The sequence below is a fragment of the Panthera tigris genome, chromosome A1, assembly GCF_018350195.1.
Source record: "Panthera tigris isolate Pti1 chromosome A1, P.tigris_Pti1_mat1.1, whole genome shotgun sequence".
Lineage (NCBI taxonomy): Eukaryota > Metazoa > Chordata > Mammalia > Carnivora > Felidae > Panthera > Panthera tigris.
Window position 1 is genome coordinate 123672483 of NC_056660.1, and position 22304 is coordinate 123694786.

Consider the following 22304-nt stretch of genomic DNA (forward strand, 5'->3'; position numbering starts at 1 on the left):
GTGGAATTCAAACACAGGTCTCCACGATCCAAATTTATATAATATGCTTTATTCAGAACCTTGGATTTGATGCTGTTTGACACTGAACTGGTTATTTACCTCTGTGGGACTCCATTTTACCATGTTTAAAATAAGGGTTTGGAATAGATACACCTTCAGGTTCCATCTGGTCTGATCATCCTTAGCCAGCAGGTGACTCTGGAGTGATCTGAGGCAGGGCCCAGAAGAGCACAGCCATTTTGTGGTGGGGAGTCAGAAGGAGGTTGAACTCTTGGGGAAGAGCTGAGGATAGGCTAGGACAGCTGGCGAAGGTGAGGCACCGTAGCACCTGAGGACTATATGTGATGGCCCACAGTGACTGCTTTCATGCAAATGACAAGAACTTAAAGGTATTAGTGGTCAAAGCCCCTTCCCCCTCTCCCCAGAAGAATATGGATTTTCTCCTGCTCCTGGGGGTATGGTGTATTTGGAGAAAGTGCTCAAAAGTTCTTGGTGAATAATGGAAAGATTCAGCAATTAGTATACATACAGCAGAGTGATGATTAGGAAACTTCTCTTTCAGCACCCTTTGACACTACCCAGGCCCTTTGAAGGTTGACTTATGGCTTAATTGAACCTTTTCCACACTCTTGTGGCCCAGAGCCTGGGCTGTTCTCTTCTTCCCTGCAGCATATTTGGCTCTTTCGACCTGACTCCTGTTCCTCTGATAGCCAGTGTTGGTAAAGAAAGGTGTGGGCTTAGGAATCAACACTCACTCCTGTCTTCAGGTTAAGATTTGTGTGCAAGTAATAACTGAGAAACTGCCTCCAGGGAGACCAGAAAAGGCAGTGAAGGAAGCAACGTCAGGGAAGGGAAGGCCAGGCCAAAGGTGCAGTGTGTTCTTCCCAGGGCTGCTATAGAAATGTACCAGACTGAGTGGCTTCAAACAACAGAAATTTATTATCCCATTGTTCTGGGGGCTAGAAATCTGAAACCAAGGTGTTGATGGGGCTATGCTTTTTCAGAACCATCTAGGGGAGTTCCTTCCTTCCTTCTTCCTCTTTTGGTAAGCTCTAGGCATTCCTTGGCTTGTGACAGCATAACTTCACTCTCTGCCTGGTCTCCACAGGGCCAGCTTCCTCTGTCTCTTTGTGTGTCCAAATTCCAATTTTCTTATGAGGACACCAGTCATACTGGGTTAAGGACCTACCATCTTAACTATTAACATCTGCAACAACCTGATTTCTTGATAAGGTTGCCTTCTGCGGTACTTGCATTCTGCGGTTGCATTCTGAGGATATCTTTTTGGGGGGACACAGTTCAAGCCATAACAGGTAAAATCTGTAATAAACATCCTGGGGAAGGCGGTTCCAGCATGACCTTGCAAGGGGACTCTGGAGTATGAGTTATATTACAAAGTTCTTCCAACCAAGAAAAATACACAAAAACAGTAAGAAGGAATTGAGAAGATCAGAGAGCATGAACATTATCTGCTACAAGAGGCTGGGGAGGGTTCCAGATGCTCTAGGAATGCCTTTTGGCCTGACTTCGATGGTAATTGAGGATGCGTACAGGCTATGAGCAGGGGTGAGGGGGTAGGAGGTGGGAGTGACAGGAGCTCTAGGGGTTACGAGGGCTTAATGCTCAGGCCCCTGTCCTCACTCCAGTTTCACATTTTCTTCATGCCTCATCTGCCCTTCCTGACCCTTTCAGGGTGACAAATTACCTGGCCTTGCTTATGGGACTAGCAGCTGGAGTGTCTCATAAAGGCCCAGTTTGGGAAAAGGATTCATGAACTTTGGCCTTCAAGAACAGAGGTTCCTAAATATGAACACAGCCTCATGGGGCTTGTTGCCTAGAAATAGCAGGATTCAATACCCCAGATTCCACATCAAATTCCTACATTTGGCCTTGGCTTCTAGCTTCAGAAGGCTCTTTTATTTATTTATTTTTTTGAGGGACACTGCCTCCTTTTCTGCCTTTATCCAAGATTGTCTTTGGTGTTCATTTAAGCATATTTTCTGTTCCAGTTTTGAAGCTTCAGGTGTGTTGTGGGTGATAAGAAGTGGAGGAGAGGGGAGAGCCACATCCTGTGATCTTCTGAGCCCCACCCCTTCTCTGCCATACTGTACCTCTAGTAGTTCTCCTCTCTTTGCTTATTTAGAAAATTTTCAATAAGATAGCCCTCTGATTCTAATGAAATCCTAGCTATTGTACTTGAAGTCACATGTTCAACTTTTCTATTAAAGGAATCCTTGTTGCCCTTATCCAGACATGAGTTTTTTGTTGGGCTTGCAGAAAATGTTGTCATTGGCATATCGGTCCATACCTAGGTGCTTTGAATGAGTGTGTCTGCATCTTTCTGGTACAGATACAATTCTTACTGCCCTATGGAGAGGAATCCATAGGCAGGTTGTGTGGGGCTAGCCTAGACAGTTGAAATTTGAAGCCACCTCCCTGGTATGATATTAGGGTCCCCAGCTCCCAGCCATAGAATTCCTGGTGCCTGAAATTCTGTCTTTAGAGATTCATTCTTTGTCTCAGGCTTGCTTTCCTTTTATTTGCAGAGGCACCTGTGGAAGGTGAGTCTTTTGAGTCAGCAACTCTCTAGTGAGATCCTTTCTTGGAAACAGGTAAATTTTGTCAGAGATAAGGAAAAATTAAGAAGGTACTTACATCAAAGTTGGGGTTAAAGAAAAGAGATACAATAAAAAGGGTGGAAACAGCACCATTAAGGGAGGCTGCAGTGGAGATCCTGAACTTTGATCTTCTTTACAATTTGGGCAGTGAATGCATGCCAGTGTGGTTGGTGCATTTGGAGAATGAGTTGGGTAGCTTTCTTTCTTCTTTTTCTCCTCTCTTAGCATTTCAGTGCATTGAGGCCATGCAGGCCTGCCTCACTCAGGACCAGCTGGTGGTGGAGTGGCGAAGCTCTGCTCCAGCGGTAGACACATGGATGGTTGAGTGGTTTCCAGATTTGGACTCAGAGCCCTCCACTTTTTCCTGGGAATCTGTGTCTCAGGCTACAAACTGGACAATTAATCAAGGTAGCAATTATGAACCGTATAAGTTCCCTCTTTGTGGGATTCAGTTTCATTTCCATCAGTTTTAAAATCTTTAACTTTGACGTCAAAGCTGTAGGTGTGGTTAATAGCATTTGACAAAGCTAGTGCAAGCTTAGTGAAGTGACATTCTTGCCATTTCCCAGTGAGGCTGTGTTGGGAAGTCATGGGTATCACACCAGGTATCTGGCCTGTTTCCAGGTGGAAAACACCATGTTAACACCACCATCAGAGAGCCCTTCCTGATGTCTTGATCATGGGGATAACATTAGAGTTTATATCCCATCCCAACAAACACTGATCACAGATAAGTGAGGCTTTACCCTCCTAATCCTGTCAGTCCAGCCATTTATTAATACTTAATAGCACTCATATAAGGATTTATAGTCATGCAGGGATGCAGGAAGACAGAGGAGCTAGAATTCATGGTATCTGAGTTCACCAGGTGATGTGCTGTTAACAGAAGGATTCAGTTTTTTTCTGCATTGCTACCAAATCAGGTATCAAAATCCATGATGGAGGAGGGACGGATTTCTTTTCCCTTCCTGGATGTCTCTGTCATTTTATCACACTGGTGCAGACTTGGTTCTTAGAATTAATTTTAAAAGTTCTATTTTAGAACTAGCATAGACATTAGAGACCATCCAACCTAACCTCCTTATTTTCCAGATGTGGAAACTGTAGAGAAATAGAGCATCTTTAGTAAGTTGTAGTGGTAAGTTGGTTTAGTGGTTCTTCTCCTTTGCCATGCCCTGAAGTAAGTCTTGTTTTCCGTCTCTCTTTCTTATTTACAGATGAATTAAAACCTTTCTGGTGCTATAACATCTCTGTGTATCCAGTGTTGCAAGATCGAGTGGGCAAGCCATTTTCCATCCAGGCTTATGTCAGAGAAGGCAGTATGTATGAAAAGGCCCTGTGGGGCAAGGAAACACTGAGTGGGGGGGTGCTATCCAACATCCAGACAAGGCTGTGGATGTCTGTAGCTCATTCACGGTTGCCTTAGTGTTTAGCTGTGCTGCACCTTCTTTCAGCTTCTGGTAAGCTATATATGCTTGACACAATGTGGTCAAGTTGTAGATCCACTGAATTTCAAAGCTGGACTAGAAGTTAGAGATCATCAAGTCCAGGCCCCTAATTTAATAAATGGAAAATCAAGGCCCAGAGAGTTGAAATAGTTTGTGCAAATTCACAAAGAAACTTTGTGCAAATAGCCCTGTAGGCAGAATAACATTTAGCTAAGACCGGGTTAGGGACTTTGCAGAGTTAATCATAAGTTGGAGATGCTAAAAAATTACTTTTAATTGTGTAATTGTAATCAAGGGTTTTACTGGTGAACTTCTCAGACTTTATCTTTTGGAAGTTAACCTCCTCCACGTTAGAAAACACATCCTGTCACTCAGAGGTAGCCCATGGGGGCATATCCTTCACCTATATTTGATGATAGCTATTACAGATATGAGTAGAAACTGAATGCAAAATGAGAGTGAGAGCCATAAGAAAGTACTTTTTTTTGCAGGCCTCTGACCCTGCTTTTCTTCTGTTCGAGATGGATAATTCCAGAAAACAGTGTTCCCAAACAAGATGATTCATCATTTACCTACTTTGCTCCTATCTCCCACCTCCAGCACTGATTTCGCTTTCAATACTAGCCAGAGCCTTTGTGGGGAAAGGATCTACTCCACTGTGATTCAGTGTTCATTGTTTTTATCCCTGTCCTGTAAAGTTCCATCAGCAGGTCCTGTGACCCAGGTGGACAACATTGGTGTGAAGACAGTCACAATCACATGGAAAGAGATTCCCAAGAGTCAAAGAAATGGTTTCATCACCAACTACACCATATTTTACCAAGCTGAAGATGGAAAAGAATTCTGTAAGTGTGCTTATAGCCAAGTTGGAAACTCCCTAAAACCCAAACGTGCTATGGATAGACCTGCCTTAGGGGTTGGTGCCCTATAATCTTGCATGAGTCACTTAGCTTCTTTGAGAATCTCTGATAATGAGGCCAAGAGTACCTATCTCTTGAGTTTTGTGGAGTCAAATGAGAGTGAAGTGACAGTCTTGTAGGAACCACAGGAGTTGATATAATATGTCCTCGTTAGGCTGTGAACAAGTGGGCCTCCTGGGAGCTTCACCATCATTAGTCTGGAATGGACTTGTGTGCTTGGATTAAAGAGTAGAGTAGTGACACTTAGCTCGGTGCAGGACCCTTTATCCTGACTCCTACTGCCCACTGCCAAGTCATACTTTTTTCCTTGAATCCAGACTATCTCCTGATATCCTAGGGATGGGCATGGATTCCTAAAATTAGGCAAATTTTTTTATTATGGAAAAATACATATAACATAAAACTCACCACTTAAAACATTTGAAAATGCACAGTTTAGTGGCATTGAGTTTGCTGATAATGATGTGTGACCATCATCTCTACCTGTTTCCATGCCGAAAAGAAACCTGGTAGCCATTAATCAGTGTCTTGGCATTATCTTCTTTCCACAGTCTCTGGAAACCACAAAATTGTTTTCTGTCTTTTTGATTTACCTATTCTGGCTATTTCATGCAAATGGGATCATAGACTATGAGGCTTCTTTTACCTGGCTTCTTTTACTTAGCATATTGTTTTCAAAGTTTATCCATCCTGTAGCTTGTATTAGTATCTCATTCCTTTTTATAGCTAAAGAATATTCTATTATGTGGATATCCCACATTTTATTTATCCATTCATTAGTTGATGGGCATTTGGGTTGTTTCCACCTTTTGGCCACTATAATTAATGCTACTATGAATATCTGTGTGAAAATACCTGTTTGAGTTCTCTGCTTTTAATTCTTTGGGGCATATACCTAGGAGTGGAATTTCTGGGTTATATGGTAATTTGGGCTTAACATTTTGAGAAACCACTGAACTGTTTTCCATAGAGGCTGCCCCATTTTATGTGCCCACCAGCAAAGTCTGATAATTCCAATTTTTCCACATTCTTACCAACACTTATTTTATGTTAAAAAAGATTATTATGGCTATCCTTGTGGGCATGAAATGGTTTCTCAGTGTGATTTTGATTTGCATTTCCCTAATACCTAATGATGCTGAGCATCTTTGCATGTGCTAATTGGTCATTTAAGGATCTTCTTTGAGAAAGTCTTTTCAATTTTTTTTTACCATTTTTATTATTTATTTATTTATTTGTTTGTTTGTTTATTTATTTATTTTTTAACCTTTATTTTTGAGACAGGGAGAGACAAAGCATGAACAGGGGAGGGTCAGAGAGAGGGAGACACAGAATCTGAAACAGGCTTCAGGCTCTGAGCTGTCAGCACAGAGCCCGACATGAGGCTCGAACCCACAGACCGCGAGATCACAACCTGAGCTGAAGTCGGACACTTAACCGACTGAGCCACCCAGGCGCTCCAGACCATTTAAAAAATTTTTTTTTTAACGTTTATTTATTTTTGAGACAGAGAGAGACAGAGCATGAGCGGGGGAGGGTCAGAGAGAGGGAGACACAGAATCCGAAACAGGCTCCAGGCTGTCAGCACAGAGCCCGACGCGGGGCTCGAACTCACGGACCGCGAGATCGTGACCTGAGCCGAAGTCGGACGCTTAGCTGACTGAGCCACCCAGGCACCCCCCCAGACCATTTTTAAATTGGGTTATTTGCCTTTCAGTTGTTGAGTCCTAAGAGTTTTTAAATATATATTCTCAATAGAAGTTCCTTATAAAATCTGTGATTTGCATATATTCCCATTCTGTGGGTTGTCTTTTCACTCTCTTGATAATGTCTTTTGATGCACAAAAGCTTTTATTTTGGTGAAGTCCAGATTAATCTATTTTCTTTTGTTGTTTATGTGTTTGGTATCATACCTAAGAAACCAAGGGCAAATTCAAGGCCACCATTTACCCTGTGTTTGTCTTCTAAGAGTTTTATAATATTAGCTCTTATGTTTAGGTCCTTGATCTGTCTTTATAGGCAAATTTTAAGCACAACATGGATAGAGGGATTGGGGTATGAGATGGGCTGGTTTAGAGGTACAGGTTCCAGTGCTCTTATTTCACTCCTTGGCCTTGGATCTGGCATTTTTTTTTACTTGGCCTTGGCTCTGGCATTTGACTTCCATCTTTTTCCTTTAGCCAAGACAGTTAACTCCAACATCCTGCAGTATGATCTGGAGTCCCTAACACGAAAGACCTCTTATAGTCTTCAAGTCATGGCCAGCACTAGTGCTGGGGGGATCAACGGCACCACGATAAACTTCAAGACATTGTCAATTAGTGAGTATTTCCTTCAAGCCTTGGATAAGTCCTCTTGGCATTTCTCTTAGGCCAGTTAGTGATGATGTTTTCCAAAGGCAGGGGGAAGCCAAATGAAAGGGTGGTACATAGAAGAACCATCTACCCTGTGGCTCACTGGCCTTCCTGGAAGGTGTATGTGTGAGGAGAGAATAGGGAGAGCAGGCACATTGAGAGCTGAATTGAAAAAGAGTGGTCATTTTGCTCCTTCCTAATGGATAGCCCCCTATTATCTTGAGGTGAAGAGATCAAGTTAATGCCAACTTTACTCTCAGTCCAAACAAGCTCCTGCTTCAAGGCTGTCCCCAAGTTCATAGTCACCAGTTTCTCTGTGTCACAGGTTACTGCACAATGGGGCCTTAGAGGGAAAACCTTGGTTGAACAAGCACCACTGGCCCACAGGAAGTAACTTAACCTCTATCCTTTGTGAAGATTTTTGAGTAAAAACATACATGACATGTTCTGCTTATTAGTTTTTAGATTAGAAAAATAGCAAGAAAAATGTAATAAATAACAAAATATAAAATGCTGTATAGTGTTGTATGATGGTTATGGGAAATATTCAAGAGGAAAAGAAGATGAAATGAGAAGAGAGATCAAGAAGAAAGAAGGGGAATGGGCGAAACAGAAATATGTTAATTTTCTCAAGTCTTTGAGGGAAAGAGATTTGATTTGATATATTCGAATTGTTTTAAGAATTATTTACATTAAAAGTGAAAGGACATTGCCAATTTTTACAGTAAAAGTGAAAAATAGTCTGGTTTAAGTACTCTTGAAAACCTCTTGCTCATTACGTTGTTAAAAGAATAAAAATATATTTATGCCTCTGGAAAATAAGAATATGGGATTGTGTTTTTTACACAACACGTTCTATTTTTATGGACTAACACTGCCTTTTTGGAGGTTTTTGATATTGTTCTTTAGCGTCTTTTAAAAATCCTGTTTTATTTTCACAACACTGGGCACAAATTGCTTTATCTGCTAGAATTTTCTCCATGGGTCAAATTTAAGGCAAGAGCCTGCCTTGGAGCGTCGATGTTTCTTACACTTGTCTACACATTACAAATCTCCTTCCTTCTGTCTCTGTTCCTCTACAGTCTACTCTCCACACACCAGCCAGAGTTTAAAACCCTAGACTCCTGCTTGAAACCCACCAGTGGCTTCTGTTGTATTTTAAGTAAAATTCAAACTCCTACCCATAGCTTTCAGGATCCTTCACAATCTGTTGTTTACTGACCTCATCTCCTACAACTTTCTGCTTCTGTCTGTGTTAACTTCTTTCTGCTTTGCGGCTTTTGCATCTACTGTTCCTTTTGCCAGAAATGCTTTTTCCATATTGTTGCATGGCCACTTTCTTCTCATTATTAACATTAGCTCAAATTTCACCTCTCAGAGAAGTCTTCCTTTGCCACCCTATGTAAAGTTACTAACTTTTCTTCAACCTTACCTTGGATACAGTCTAATATCCTATTATATCTGAAATAATCTTTTTTTATTGTCTGAATCCTCCTACCAGAACGTAGGCTCCATGAGAGTAGAGATCTTGTATTTCTTGCTTATTGCTGTTTATTTTATTACCCAGAACAGTGTTTGGCAAATGGTAAGTGCTCATAAATATGTACTGAATTAAAAAGGTTGGAGACTGAACCTTGTGAACATAATATCTGTCACTATTATTCAGGCAGAAGAGAACTGGATGAGGAGCCATAAATACCAGGGTTATTTTTAATGAATAAATTCAAATTCAATTGAATTGAAAGAAAACTCATAAGTAATGTGTTGCTTAAGCTACTAGAATAAAAAGTTAATCTTTGGTATTTAAGAAAGTGAGGACTTTAACTGACATTTGTTCTCCTATTCCCAAAGGTATCCTTGAGATTTTCCTTATAACTTCTCTGGTTGGAGGTGGCCTTCTTATTCTCATCATCTTGTCAGTGGCATATGGTCTCAAAAAGCCCAAGTGAGTTTATAGGCGACAGCATGGGCGTTATAGGCAACAGAAAGGGGTGGAAGACATCATGGGTGGAAGAGGGTTCTCTGTCATTAAGGGGGTGTTGTTTCATTTATTAATTTGGCATATATTTATGGAGTTTATTATATGTTACACCCTATAGCTCATCAGAATTCTGACCAAACAAGAGGACTCTCACCCCCACAGCCCCATACACCAGGCTTAGGCCAAGGGATTGCCAGCTGCCCCACAGGCTTTATCTTCTGTATTTGGCATCTGAGACTAAAATTAGGGAGAAGGTCCTTTCTCTCAGCATTTGGCAGCAGCAAGAGGGCTGAAGGCCACTAGCTTCTCTCCCAGGCAGACCAGGGAGCGTACCCATAGAATTAGATTACTAGCCAGTAGTGTGCCCAGCACAGACTTGTTCCTTGCTCTTGGTGCAGTGTTGGAGGGCTGGCTACAGGGGCATTTGTCCTGCCTGTCCTGGCCACTATGGGAAAGGAAACTCATCCTCAAGGTCATAGGCTTTCTCTCCACAGACAGCCTCATACTGTCATGCTGGTCAAGAGCTCCCTCCCTCATAGACCTCTCTCTCCAGAATTGTGCAATTTGGGGCCTTCTCTGCCAAGCAGCTATGCTTAGTTATGGTTAAGTGAATGTCAACCTCATTTTCCAACCATAGGTAGAAACCAGGTCAGCAGCCAAATTCTTGTACGTGTTGCATGTGTAACAAGCTCCCAGGTAATGCTGCTGCTGCTGCTGCTGCTGCTGGATGGTACCCCACTTTGAGAATCACTGCACTAAAGTATGGGTATCTTATAAGGCTTTGAGTGTTACCTTTCCTGGAGAATATATCTCAAAGACATGGTTCTGTGATGGTGTGATTTTCAGCATCAAGACCCGGGGTGGAGATGAGGGGGAGGGGAGGGTAAGAAAGGTGTTTTTCCATCACATCCCATTGATGACTTGAAGTTTCACTCCCCAGGTTACTTTGTTTCCCAGTTTCTGTCAGGAGGTCAGAAGCTTGACCTTATTTATTAGGGAGCCACACAACTCCCTATAGCAAAGCTCCATCCTTTTGGCATAGCCATGCAGTGTGAGTAATATACTTCTTTAACTCACTTCCTGTTTTAAAATATTATTAGCAGATTGAAGCACCTCTGTTGGCCCGATGTCCCCAACCCTGCTGAAAGCAGCATAGCCACATGGCGTGGAGATGATTTCAAGGTAAACAGTCCTGTCTTTGTCAAGGAATCATTGAGGAGGCTGGTTGTAAAAGACAACGAAGAGTGATGGAGGTTAGGAGTCCTGGGCTGAGATTATACAGGGTTTACATGAACTATGAGATCATGACCTGAGCTGAGGTGGGATACTTAAGTGACTGAGCCACCCAGGTGCCCCAAATTTCATAAGTTTTTAAATCGAAAACTCTTTTGAAAGTTTTAAGGTATAATTTCTTAGTTAAGTAAAAACAAGCCCTGTCAAATATCACCTTTAAATTTGTATTAAAGACTGTTTCTAGTATTGCTTGATGCTGGAATTTTTAGTATTAGCATTTGTTTCAACTCAGAAATCTTTTTTAAACATGGACATTTTTATTTACTTATTTAAATTTTTGTTATTTGTGTTATTTCTGTTCTCTCCTGTATCAGCTGTGTATTACCTTATTTGCTACTTATTAAAAGTTATAAAGAGAGTAAACAGATTTATAGGCAGTATTGTCAGATGTCTAAAGTGTTCATTTATTTAAAAAAGTTATTTATTTTGAGAGAGAGAGATAGAGGAAGGGGCAGAGGGAGGGAGAGGAGGAATCCCAAGCATGCTCCAGTAAGGGGCTCGATCCCACAATGCTGGGATCATTGCCTGAGTTGAGATCAAGAGTTGGACGCTTAACCAACTAAGCCATCCGGGTGCCTCGAAAATGCTTTTTGAGTAACATAGGGCTGGCCTCCATGGCAGGCATATATTACTCACTGAATGCCAGGCATTGAGCTAGACTCTTTGTATACAAAGATGTTAAAGACACTGCCTCTGCCTAGGAGGCCACCTTTGATTTTTCTGATGATGTTGGGCAAGTCATTTGTCTTCATGATTGTAGTTTTTGCATCTGTAAGAGTTCTAATTTTGGTTCCCATCTGAACTGTAGTTTTGTGAACTTAAGATTGTGTGGCAAATAGTCTCGAGCTCTCTATAAGAAAAAAATGGAATACCTTGTGCCATTCTCAGGAAATGGGCCAGTGTTGCCATGCTCTTATGGAAGGGCATATGGAGGTGATTGGCCATCACTTCTGGTCTCTGGAAGGAATGTGGGGGGCTGGTCAAGAGGTGAGACATTGGTTGTCCCAAGCCTATGGACTACCTCATGTGTAGCTCCAAAATGATCATTGGGGGTATCCTTTTCTCTTTTTCAGGATAAGATAAATTTGAAGGAATCTGATGACCCTGTGAATATGGAAGAAGACAGAGTTCTAAAACCATATTCTTTCCCCAGAGACCTTATTGACAAGTTGGTGGTGAACTTTGAGAATTTTCTGGAAGACGTTTCCACAGAGGAACTTGGAAAGGGTCAGGAAAACATTTTGAGAGAGGAAAAAAATGAATATGTGACTTCTCCATATCGGCCTTACTGTCCTCTCATTTCAACTGAGATTCCACAGAGAAAATCCCAACAACTGTGTTCTAGAATACCAGAGGGGATCTGCTTAGAAACCACAGAGCAGCTTCTTTCTTTTGTTCCGAATTTAGGGCCAGACCGTATCTGTGAAGAAGGAGAACCTAATCCATACTTGAAAAATTCAGTGACAACCAGAGAATTTCTCACGTCTGAAAAACTTCCAGAGCAAACCAAAAAGGAAGTCTAATTGTTACTGTGACTTGAATCTCTCTGGGTCGTAGTGTGGGTAACTCTTACAGATAGAATGTATTAGGCTTAGCCAGAAGAGCTTCCTTGGCTGTCTCCCCATCCTTGCTTTGTGTTAGAGAAATTGTCACACATCCCTGAGTGGCTTGTTGAACTTGGTTGGCACAGATGTGTAACTTGCCTGAGAAGAAGGGATAGTGGTATGTCTGAGCATTTTGCAGAGGAAAAGTGTTTATTTTGTTCAGGTAACAAGCTCTCACTGAGATCTCTGACATAATGATTTTAAGGGACAGTGGAGCCCCTAAGGTGGATATATCTTGCCTTCCCTAGGAATTAGGTCATTGCCACAACTTTTGCTCGAGCTGCTCCTCAGAGATCCCGCAGACTTTCCCCATTGCCAGAGGACAGTGGTCTGGTAGGAGGTGGGAATCTCTCCCTTTACCTTGATTTCCCTTGGGTTCTGGGTTCTACCTCCAAGGAAGCCCTGAGATCTCACTTTTGAGATTTTGTTTGTCCCTCAATATAGGGGCAGGGGAGGTGGAGTGGCCTTCCTGATGGTGTGCTCCTCATTAACCTCATAAAATCTCAAGTGTCTGCAGCAACACCTCCACCCAGGACTCTTACCCCTAGTTCACAGCACATTGGCCTCTAGTAAATCGATCTCAGCAGGGCACTAGGGAGTGGACTCCAGGCTGGGCCAGCAGGTCTGCCCCAATCTTCAGGTCATTGCCCAGCTCTGAAAAGCTCCCAGAGGCCTTTGCTGGCCCTTTATCTTGCACTCAAACCTGGGAGTAGAAAGGCACCAAATACTGCACTGCTTTTGTACAGGATCTCTGGCCCCTCATGCTAGCTCACAGCCTAGAAATGCTTACAAAGCTTCCTTCAAAGGCCTCTTTCCTGAAGGACCTGAGCAGGGTGTGGAAACATGCTACTGTAACTTTGCTGCCCAGACCCAGGACTCCTCTTCCTTCACCTTGGCCATGCACAGAGCTTATGACACGTCAGGGGAGCCTTTAGCCCAAATGCTAATGGCAGGATTCAGTTGCTGAGAATTGGGGACTGATGGCTGGCCCTGGGCTGGCACCTTAACCGCAGTGATGGCAGATGATTTCCTAATATGTGGCTTTGACTCATCTGGCTATTAGGGGAGGTCTCTGAGAACCTGGTGAGATCTGGGAAGGCCAGGCAATGAGTGAGCAGCCAAGGTGCCTTGAACGTAGCATTTGCCAGCCAGAAAGGCTGGTGTCTGTTTTTATAGGAGAATTTGAGAAGTCAGTACTTGAGTAGCAGGCATGAACTTCACAAGCCAACAATTCAGATGTGCAAAAATATACTTTACTTTCCTATAACTAAACTTAATTTCTGACACAAGCCTATGACATTTTAAGCCCAATTTGGTGATTTGTGAGTGGCTTTGGGTTTATAGCTCAGTCACAGTCAGGATTTTGACTGGCCTTCCCTCCCTTCCCCACCACCCCCATCCAGTCTGGGACTGATTCTGAATGCCACAGGATATTCAGTGGAGCAGCAGGTTCTGTCTCCCATTTGGTGTCTGCCTAATGCTGGTCCAGGGATGTGCCTATGACCCCACCTGTTGGGTCATCTACCACTTTTCTCGGCCAATTGCTGTGTCCTTACCTTGGGCACAAGCAGGTGGTGCAGCTCTTCCGGAACTTTCTCCTCATGAAATTTCCAGTGTTTGCAGCACCTTTACACCCCCCCCCCAAATTCTTCACGCCTCGTGTACAGAATAGTGTCTGCTGACAAGGCGAGGAATGCAGGAGGTCTGGGGCAGCAGGCTGGGGAATCTGCACCTTTGTACTGGGAGTAGATAGGGACCAAATGCAAGGGATACACTGGATCCATCTGTAGTAGTCTCTCTCTGCCCTATCTCCCCCACCCCATCTCGTTGTGACTCAGGCATTTCTATGAGCCCCTTGTCCCCCAGGGTTCCAGATGGGGTCCTTTCTACCTGTTTCTTTGCATTTGTGAACCTTAGGGACATGCTAGCCTCATACCCCACAACTGTTCTCTTTTCTGTGGCCATCTGCCCACCTCCCACTGAGGGATCTTCTCAAATTCTGTATGAGGGGAAGGGGGAAGGGAATGAGTCCCCTGCCTCCTGCCCCCATCTTGTTTGTTTCACACCTGGATGAGGCTTTTGAACATAAAACCCAAGAATTACATGTCTGGGGAGAGAGGAGGAGTCCCAGCTGGCTCCTGTGAGTGGGTTTCAGAGATGAAGACCTTCCCCTCTGCTTCTCCTCCCTTAATCATTCATTAAAGCCTGAAATGTCTTCTGGTGGACAGTTGGAAAATGCCACACTCCTGGCCCCTCCTCTGCTTCATCCCTTCCTCCCTCCCATCTTCTGCTTTCCTGCCTTTCCCAGAAGCTTCTCTTTTTAACGCTTCATTTTTCTTCCTTCTTTTCTTTTCTTTTCTTTTCTTTTCTTTTCTTTTCTTTTCTTTTCTTTTCTTTTCTTCTCTTTTCTTCTTTTCCCACTAACCTCCTTTTATAATTTTCCACACTTATTTTTGTTGCCTTGAGGGCTAGGGAAGTAGGGGCCCTGTGTTGTGTTCTAGGTGACCGAGGTAAGTCCTAGGAGTCAGTGTTGCCTGCCAATAAGGGGTGTGGGAACCTCAGAATCTCCTTCAGCAGACTGCACACTGCTCTCCAGAGCAGATTCCCAGGACATAGGTCTAAAAGCTAAGAAGCCACGGTGGCCTTTCTTGCCTGGGGTCCAGTCAAAAACTGTCCCCACTCCCAGTACCCTGGGCTGCCTCTGTGGCCCAAAAAAAGCAATCTCCATTTTTTCTCTGTTAGATCAAAGAGAACACAAACAGGGAAACTTGTATTTTAGCAAGATCATGAAAAACTGATAACATTCTCAATTGGGTTTTCTGGGGTTCAGAACCATGTAAACAGCTATGTTAGTGCCTTATTAATGGCCTTCTACACTGATACCAGAAGAATTTAAAATAATGGCAGAAAAGCCAACTGTGGGCTTAAGAAAAGAACATACTTTCACTGTGGCTTCTCAGGAGGCAACAGTAAACCACATACAGTGCAAACTCTGTAGGGGTGAGGTGAGTTTTGAAAGGAGACAGGAGATGGGGAAAGGGAGTTGGGAAAGGAAAGATGTCCTGCGTGGGTCCCAGGATGCCCACCGAGGCTGCTCCTTTGTGTGAAGGAAGCCTGTGCCCAGGCTGTGCCCAGCCACACTGAGGGGTTCTGGTGCCTTCTCCATCATGTCCCTAGTTACTGCCTACTGGTTGCAAACTGGCCTTCAGGCTAAATCTGGGACTTGTGTTTCCAGAGCCCATGACTCAGGAATGATGTTGACATTTTAAAAATCTGCTGGATAACAAAATCAAAGGAAAAAATCATGTTTAATGACATGAAGACTATACGGAATGCACATTGTGTCCATAAATAAAGCTTAAATTGGTAAAGAGCCACACCCATCATTTACATATCATCTGTTTTCTTTCCTCCCACAAAGGCAGAACTGAGTAGTTGTGACAGAGAATTTCTCCCACAAAGCCTAAAGTGTTCACCACCTTGCCGTGTGCAGAAAAAGTTGGCTCACCTACGGGTAGCCCACCAACATGAGGCTCAGACCGCATAGTGTTGGCCCACAGAGTGTTTTAACTTTGAATTAGCTGCTAATTAAACAAAATTTCAGGTTATGGTCATTCTGGATTTCTAACTGAGTAGGTAGGGACTGCCTCTTTTAGAAGGGCACATACTCTCTGGCTCCCCACCCCAGCCCTCTCAGCTGCCCATAGCTAAGGTGGAGCATTAGTTGGTTGGTCATCACCTATTCCAGTGGTTCTTCATACAGCTTATTCTGTGCCCCTACTTCAGACATATGGCCTAGAGGTATCTTGGGAGGGTGATGCGGGCATCTAGTGGATAGAAGTGAGCTACCTCTTCCCACTCAACATTCATAGGTGTTCCCACCTTTTTTTTTTTTTTTTTGTAAATTTAAATTTGTTTTGGACTCTACTATGCCAACATCAACAACAACAAAAATCTCTTAATACCAATTATTTGTGTCATTCTTAATTCCTTCCTGATATGATCTGCATATACTTATATATGTGTTCATCTAATTGAATGTCATACATTGATTCTATTGTATTTTCCTTTAGTTTCATGTACTATTTCATGTTTAAAATTTCATGCATGAACATGGTTCATTGTGGTAGTATTTTGAATGGACACTCAGAACTCCATGGTGTGCCTGAATATTATGGTTTGCCAAGGCCCCTTTCTTGTTAGGATTGTTTTAAATGTCTTCTTTGTATAGAGACCAACTTCACTAAATTCTGTTCTTTGTACGTTTTCTTTTCCCACCTTTGTCCTAACTCCTTGGGGACTCTTTCTAAAGGTGGAATTTCTGGGTCACAGTTTTATGTTTATTGTCATATATTGCACATCTGTGACCCCCTTAAAGGCTGCACTGATATTTTCAATATATCCAGGGGTATCTGGGGCATCCTTTGTCCTTGCTATTGATAATCAACTGTTTATTGCTGTAAGCTTGGTTTTGTCAATTTATTGGATATGGTTACTGACACTTCATAGTTGTTTGTGTTGCTTAAGTCATTGTGAAGGTAAGCTTGTTCCATGTATATTTATAGTCTGCATGTCTACCTGTTGACATTATATAGTGTTCTACATCCAAGCCACTGGGGCATTGAGAGACCACCTGAGCTGCTAGACATGAGAGGCACTTAGCAGGACTTTACAAAATTGATTGACTTCGTCATTTGGCTGACTATTGAAAATATGTGGGTTTTGTAGGACATTTTAAAAGAAACACCACATTGATGTCTTTCCTGAATTAGTGACAGGGCCTATTTGTAATCACAGTATGTGGCATTATTGGTGTCTTGCACTCTTGGAGGGAGGGTGCCTGGACTGATTATGACAATGTTATTAGCAGTTCTTGTCCCTCTGCAGCTTTTACTGGACACTGGAGTCAGCAGAGAGAGCATTGGCTCAAAAGCAGAAACGTCCCCAGTCCATGTTGCGAAAGCCTGGAGATGCCTGCATCTGGCTGCTGAGAAAGGTGTGGGAGAAACGCCAAGGGAGGAAGTCCTCAAAAGCACGAAGCCAGCAGTCAGCAAGCCTCAGATGGTTAGTCAAGGCAGTCTAGGTGCACCTACTGCTGATTTCGTTTTTAGGAGTGGGATTCTTTTTCTGTCCAACTTCACTACATATGTGGGGTAAAATAACCCGAGGCCTGGACTTTGAAATGGAAGTCAAAATGTGCAAAGCAGAACAGACGTGCAGAAAACTCTGAATGATTATAATAATGCAGAAGACTGGACTTGTGTACCAAGAGAACCATCTCTCTGTATACTGTGCATGCTGTCTCTTCCACATATTGTTCATAAAGCCATACAGTATATAATGCGTGTGCATGGCAGTTCTGGCCTCCTAAGCAGAGTATGAAAGCAGGGTTACTATAGTGAGAATAGCCTTTAAAACGCTTTACCATAAATGCATTGGTATTTCTGTCTTTCAGGTAATAAAGCTGTAATACCATTTTCGTGTAAAGCTATACTTCGCTTCTAAAGTTGTACCCACTCAGGTATTTAAAATGAGACTTCAAAATGCAAATATCCAACTTTGTTAGAGATCGAGGGAGTCTCTTGCTTATGGGACACACAGAACAGCTACAGGTGACCAGGAATCAGACTTAGGGAGTTATTTTTGCCAACATAGCTCCCGCTAGGGATGCAGCTGGGCCTCACACCTGAGTTCTCTTCGATCTCTCATGGCAGAATTTTTTGTTTTGAAGTTTGTTTATTTTTGAAAGAGACAGAGACAGCATGAGTAAGGGAGGGACAGAGAGAGAGATAGAGACAGGGAGGAGTGTAGGGAGGGAGAATCCTAAGCAGGTTCCATGCTGTCAGTGCAGAGCCAGATGTGGGGTTTGACCTCATGAACCGTGAGATATGACCTGAGCCGAAACCAAGAGTCATTCGCTTAACTGACTGAGCCACCCAGGTGCCTCTCATGGCAGCAGTTTCAAACTCCCAGCTCCTCAAACTCCTTCAGAGTACTCTCAGCAGATGAGGTGGTCCCCCTTCATGGAGGATGCACCACCCGCCCATCTCTCTTCTCCTCTTCAGGTCAGACTTGGGGAAGGTCTCTGAGGCAGAGGTGGCCCTGCTCTTATATTATACATCCCTCCCCACTGGCTCTCTTGTTCTTTCAACTTCTCCCTCCTGAGAGATTCCTTCCCATCATCTTCTAAACATGCTCAGGTCACTTCCATGTTAAAAGAGAACAAAGTATTCTCCTTGATCATCCTCTCCCTCTGGCTGCCTGCTGGCTGTCCCCATGGATCTGCCTGTGGTTTCAGGGTAGAATGGGCCATATCCCTTGTAGCAGTAGGGAGGAATGACCGATGCTGAAACCTCTAGGACATTCGAAGACTGGAAGCCTCGTTTCCCCAGGTCACTTCTTGTGGGATTAGGACAAAGGCCCAGTAACAAAGCAGGCATTCTCTGGTTTATTCTCACCATCGAGACTCCAGAACCCAGGCAGCAAAGCTCTCTTTTCTAGGGTTATGTGGCTACCTGGTTCTCCCTCCTGCCATCTGCTGTGTTCCCAGCTCCTGAGGGGCTGTGTGGAGCCACAGTTGTGGTTAGAGTACCCAACTGTGTGGGACTGAGGCATTTTCCAGAACATGGGCCCTGCTGTCATAAAACCCCAGAGTCTCAGGTAAACCAGAATAGTGTGATCCTATACTGCAGCTCTGGGCCTGTTCCTTCTTTTAAAGTTATGTACTTGTGCTGGTGTTTATCTTCATTTTGATGGGTCCACTTGCCCCCAGACTCTCATCCAGTTTGTGCTCTTTGACAATACCCTCAGGGAGCCCATCCTCTAACTGGAACACAAGCTGGTGGTATATGAGTGGCCATTCCTCCCCATTCCTTGGCAGGCTTGCTCCTGACGTTCATCACCCTCCAGTAAGGCTCCAGTGTCTCTGACTCCCCGGCCCATTTCCATAATGCTCCTTGTGACCCCAGCTGCCCCCTTCAGTATACCTGGTCATGTCATAGAAAATTGCCCCTTGACACATTGATTCCTTTTTTAAAATTATTAAAACAGCAGCGAAATGAGCTGTCTTCTGGCTTCACCCCTGTAGCCAGTGTCCATTTTAACCTATTTTTGCCATTAAGCCACCTGGGTGTGGGACCACAGACCTCAGTGTTTGCTCTGTTCCATCTCCTAGGATGACCTGGGTCCCACATCCTCTCTGAAGGGCACTCGTATCACAGAAGCATTTGCTCCTCCCAAAGGACCAGAGCCCTGCCAAGCCTTTGGCAAAGCCTTCTGTGTACAACCTTGTTCTCACTTGGAGGCTCTGACCAGCCCCCTCAAATGAAATTGGTGAAATGTCCCCTCCTCTGTAATACAATGAAGAATAGGGTGATTTCTGGCTGGTCAACTGCCAGAACTGTGGTTCAGGAGTTGGAGAATGTTGATTGGGATGATATATGTGCTAAAAGCTGGACCCCCTGAGAGCTTTCATAGACCCTAGAGAGCCTACATACTGTCAAATATATTGAAATTTCCACATTTCACATTAATTATAGTATCTTTACATAAAAATTTTGTAAGGGTTTTTATGTTTTGTTTTTGAAATTATTTGACTATTGTAACTTTATTATTTAACTTCTCAGCAGTCAGCCTGTATCTTTAGGGATTCTTGTGACTTGTGAAAATTAATCTATTCTAATCTAATTTGCAGATGTTTTACCAACATATATTTTTTGGAATTGATTTTTTTTAAGTTTTTATCTTTTTTCCAGTTAGTTAACATACAGTATTATATTAGTTTCAGGTGTACAATGTAGTGATTCAACAATTCCATATATCACTGGTGCTTGTCACAACAAGTGCACTCCTTAATCCCCATCACCTATTTTACCCAACCCTCCACCCACTTCCTCTCTGCTAACCATCAGTTTGTTCTCTGTACTGAAGAGTCTGTTTGTTTCTTGGTTTGCTTTACTCCTTTTTTCCTTTTGCTCATTTGTTTTCTTTCTTAAATTCCACTTATGAATGAAATCATACAGTATTTGTCTTTCTCTGATTGACATATTTTGTTTAGCATTATACTTCAGCTCCAGACATGTTGTTACTAATGGCAAGATTTCATTCTTTTTATGACTGAATAATATTTCGTTGTATGTATGTGTGTATATAAATATATGAATATATAAATATATTTGCATGTATATTTATGAATATGAATATGAATATATACACACATACCACATCTTCTTTTTAAAAAAATTTTTTTTAATATTTATTTATTTTTTTGAGAGACAGAGACAGAGCATGAGCTGGGAAGGGGACAGAGAGAGGGGGGGAGTCACAGATTCTGAAGCAGGCTCCAGGTTCCGAGCTGTCAGCGCAGAGCCTGATGTGGGGCTCGAACCCACGAACCATGAGATCATGACTTGAGCCGAAGTTGGCCGCCCAACTGACTGAGCCACCCAGGAGCCCCTATACCACATCTTCTTTATTCCTCAATGGGTGGATATTTGGGTTGCTTCCATTTCTTGGCTATCGTAAGTAATATTGCTATAAACATGCAGGAACATGTACACCTTTGAATTCGTGTTTTTGTATTCTTTGGATAAATACCAAGTAGTATGATGGCTGGATCATTGGGTAGTTCTACTTTTAACTTGTTGAGAAACTACCCTGTTTTCCACAGTAGCTGCATCAATTTGTATTCCCATCAGCTTTGCAAGAGGGTTTCTTTTTCTACATATATTCACCAATATTTGCTGTTTCTTGTGGGTTTTTTTGTAGACACTGACAGGTGTGAGGTGATATATCATTGTAGTTTTGATTTGCATTTCTCTGATGATAAGTCATGACGGTATCTTTCCATGTGTCTATTGGCCATCTGGATGTCTTCTTTGGAGCAATGTCTCTTCATGTCTTCTGCCCATTTTTAAATTGGATTATTTATTTTTTGGGTGTTAAGTTGTATCAGTTCTTGATATATTTTGGATACTAACCCTTTATGGGGTATGTCATTTGCAAATATCTTCTCCTGTTGCATAGGTTGCCTTTTAGTTTTGTTGATTGTTTGCTTCACTGTGCAGAAGCTTTTTGTTTTGATGGAGTTCCAATAGTTTATTTTTGCTTTCGTTTCCCTTGCCTTAGGGGACCTATCTAGTAAAAAGCTGATATGGCTTGTGTCAGAGAGATTATTCCCTGTGCTCTTTTCTAGGGTTTTTACACTGTCTCACATTTAGGCATTTAATCCATTTTGAATTTACTTTTGTGTATGGTGTAAGAAAGTGGTCCAGATTCATTCTTTTGCATGTTGCTGTCCAGTTTTCCCAACACCATTTGTTGAAGAGGCTGTATTTTGCCCATTGGATATTCATTCCTTCTTTGTTGAACAATAAGTGGCCATATAATTTTGAGTATATTTCTGGATTTTCTCTCCTGTTCTATTGATCTGTGTGTCTGTCTGTTTTTATGCCATTAACATACTGTTTTGATTATAACAGCTTTGTAATATAACTTGAAGTCTGGAATTGTGATGCCTCCAGCTTTGCTTTTCTTTTTCAAGGTTGCTTTGGCTATTTGGGGTCTTTTGTGGCTCCATACAAATTGTAGGATTGTTTGTTTTAGTTCTAGAAAAATGTTGGTCTTTTGATATGGATTGCATTAAGTTTGTAGATTACTTTGGGTAGTACAGACATTAAATAGTATTTGTGCTTCCAGTCCATGAGCATGGAATGTCTTTCCATTTCTTTGTGTCCTCTTCAGTTTCTTTCATTAGTGTTTTACAGTTTTCAAAGTACAGGTATTTCACCCCTTTGTTTAGGTTTATTCCTAGGTATCTTACTATCTTTGGTGCAGTTGTAAATGAGGTTACTTTCTTAATTTCTTTCTGCTGCTCCATTATTGGTGTATAGAAATGCAACAGATGTCTGTACATTGATTTTATATCTTATGACTTTACTGAATTCATTGATCAGTTTTTGCAGTTTTTTGGTGGAGTCTTTCGGGTTTTCTATATGTAGTATCATGTCATCTGAAAATAGTAAAAGTTTTACTTCTTCCATACTGATTTTGATGTCTTTATTCCTTCATCTTTTCTGGTCGCCATTG

General features: G+C 42.4%; 1 protein-coding gene across 4 annotated transcripts in view; it reads left to right on the top strand.

Annotated features, from left to right (window-relative positions):
* The window catches only part of IL31RA (interleukin 31 receptor A), an 82358-nt gene extending 64736 nt beyond the window's left edge, over positions 1-17622 (top strand). For 2 of the 4 annotated variants that reach the window (XM_042986946.1, XM_042986961.1), the window contains exons 9-16: positions 2844-3026; positions 3836-3937; positions 4765-4911; positions 7167-7307; positions 9192-9285; positions 10422-10503; positions 11688-12128; positions 17106-17622. In XM_042986946.1, the coding sequence (XP_042842880.1) occupies positions 2844-3026; positions 3836-3937; positions 4765-4911; positions 7167-7307; positions 9192-9285; positions 10422-10503; positions 11688-12128; positions 17106-17375 (1460 nt within the window). In that variant the 3' untranslated portion in view covers positions 17376-17622. The remainder of the gene's footprint in view (positions 1-2843; positions 3027-3835; positions 3938-4764; positions 4912-7166; positions 7308-9191; positions 9286-10421; positions 10504-11687; positions 12129-17105) is intronic. The other 2 variants (XM_042986964.1, XM_042986953.1) reach the window with 2 other exon arrangements.
* The last annotated feature ends 4682 nt before the right edge of the window (positions 17623-22304 follow it).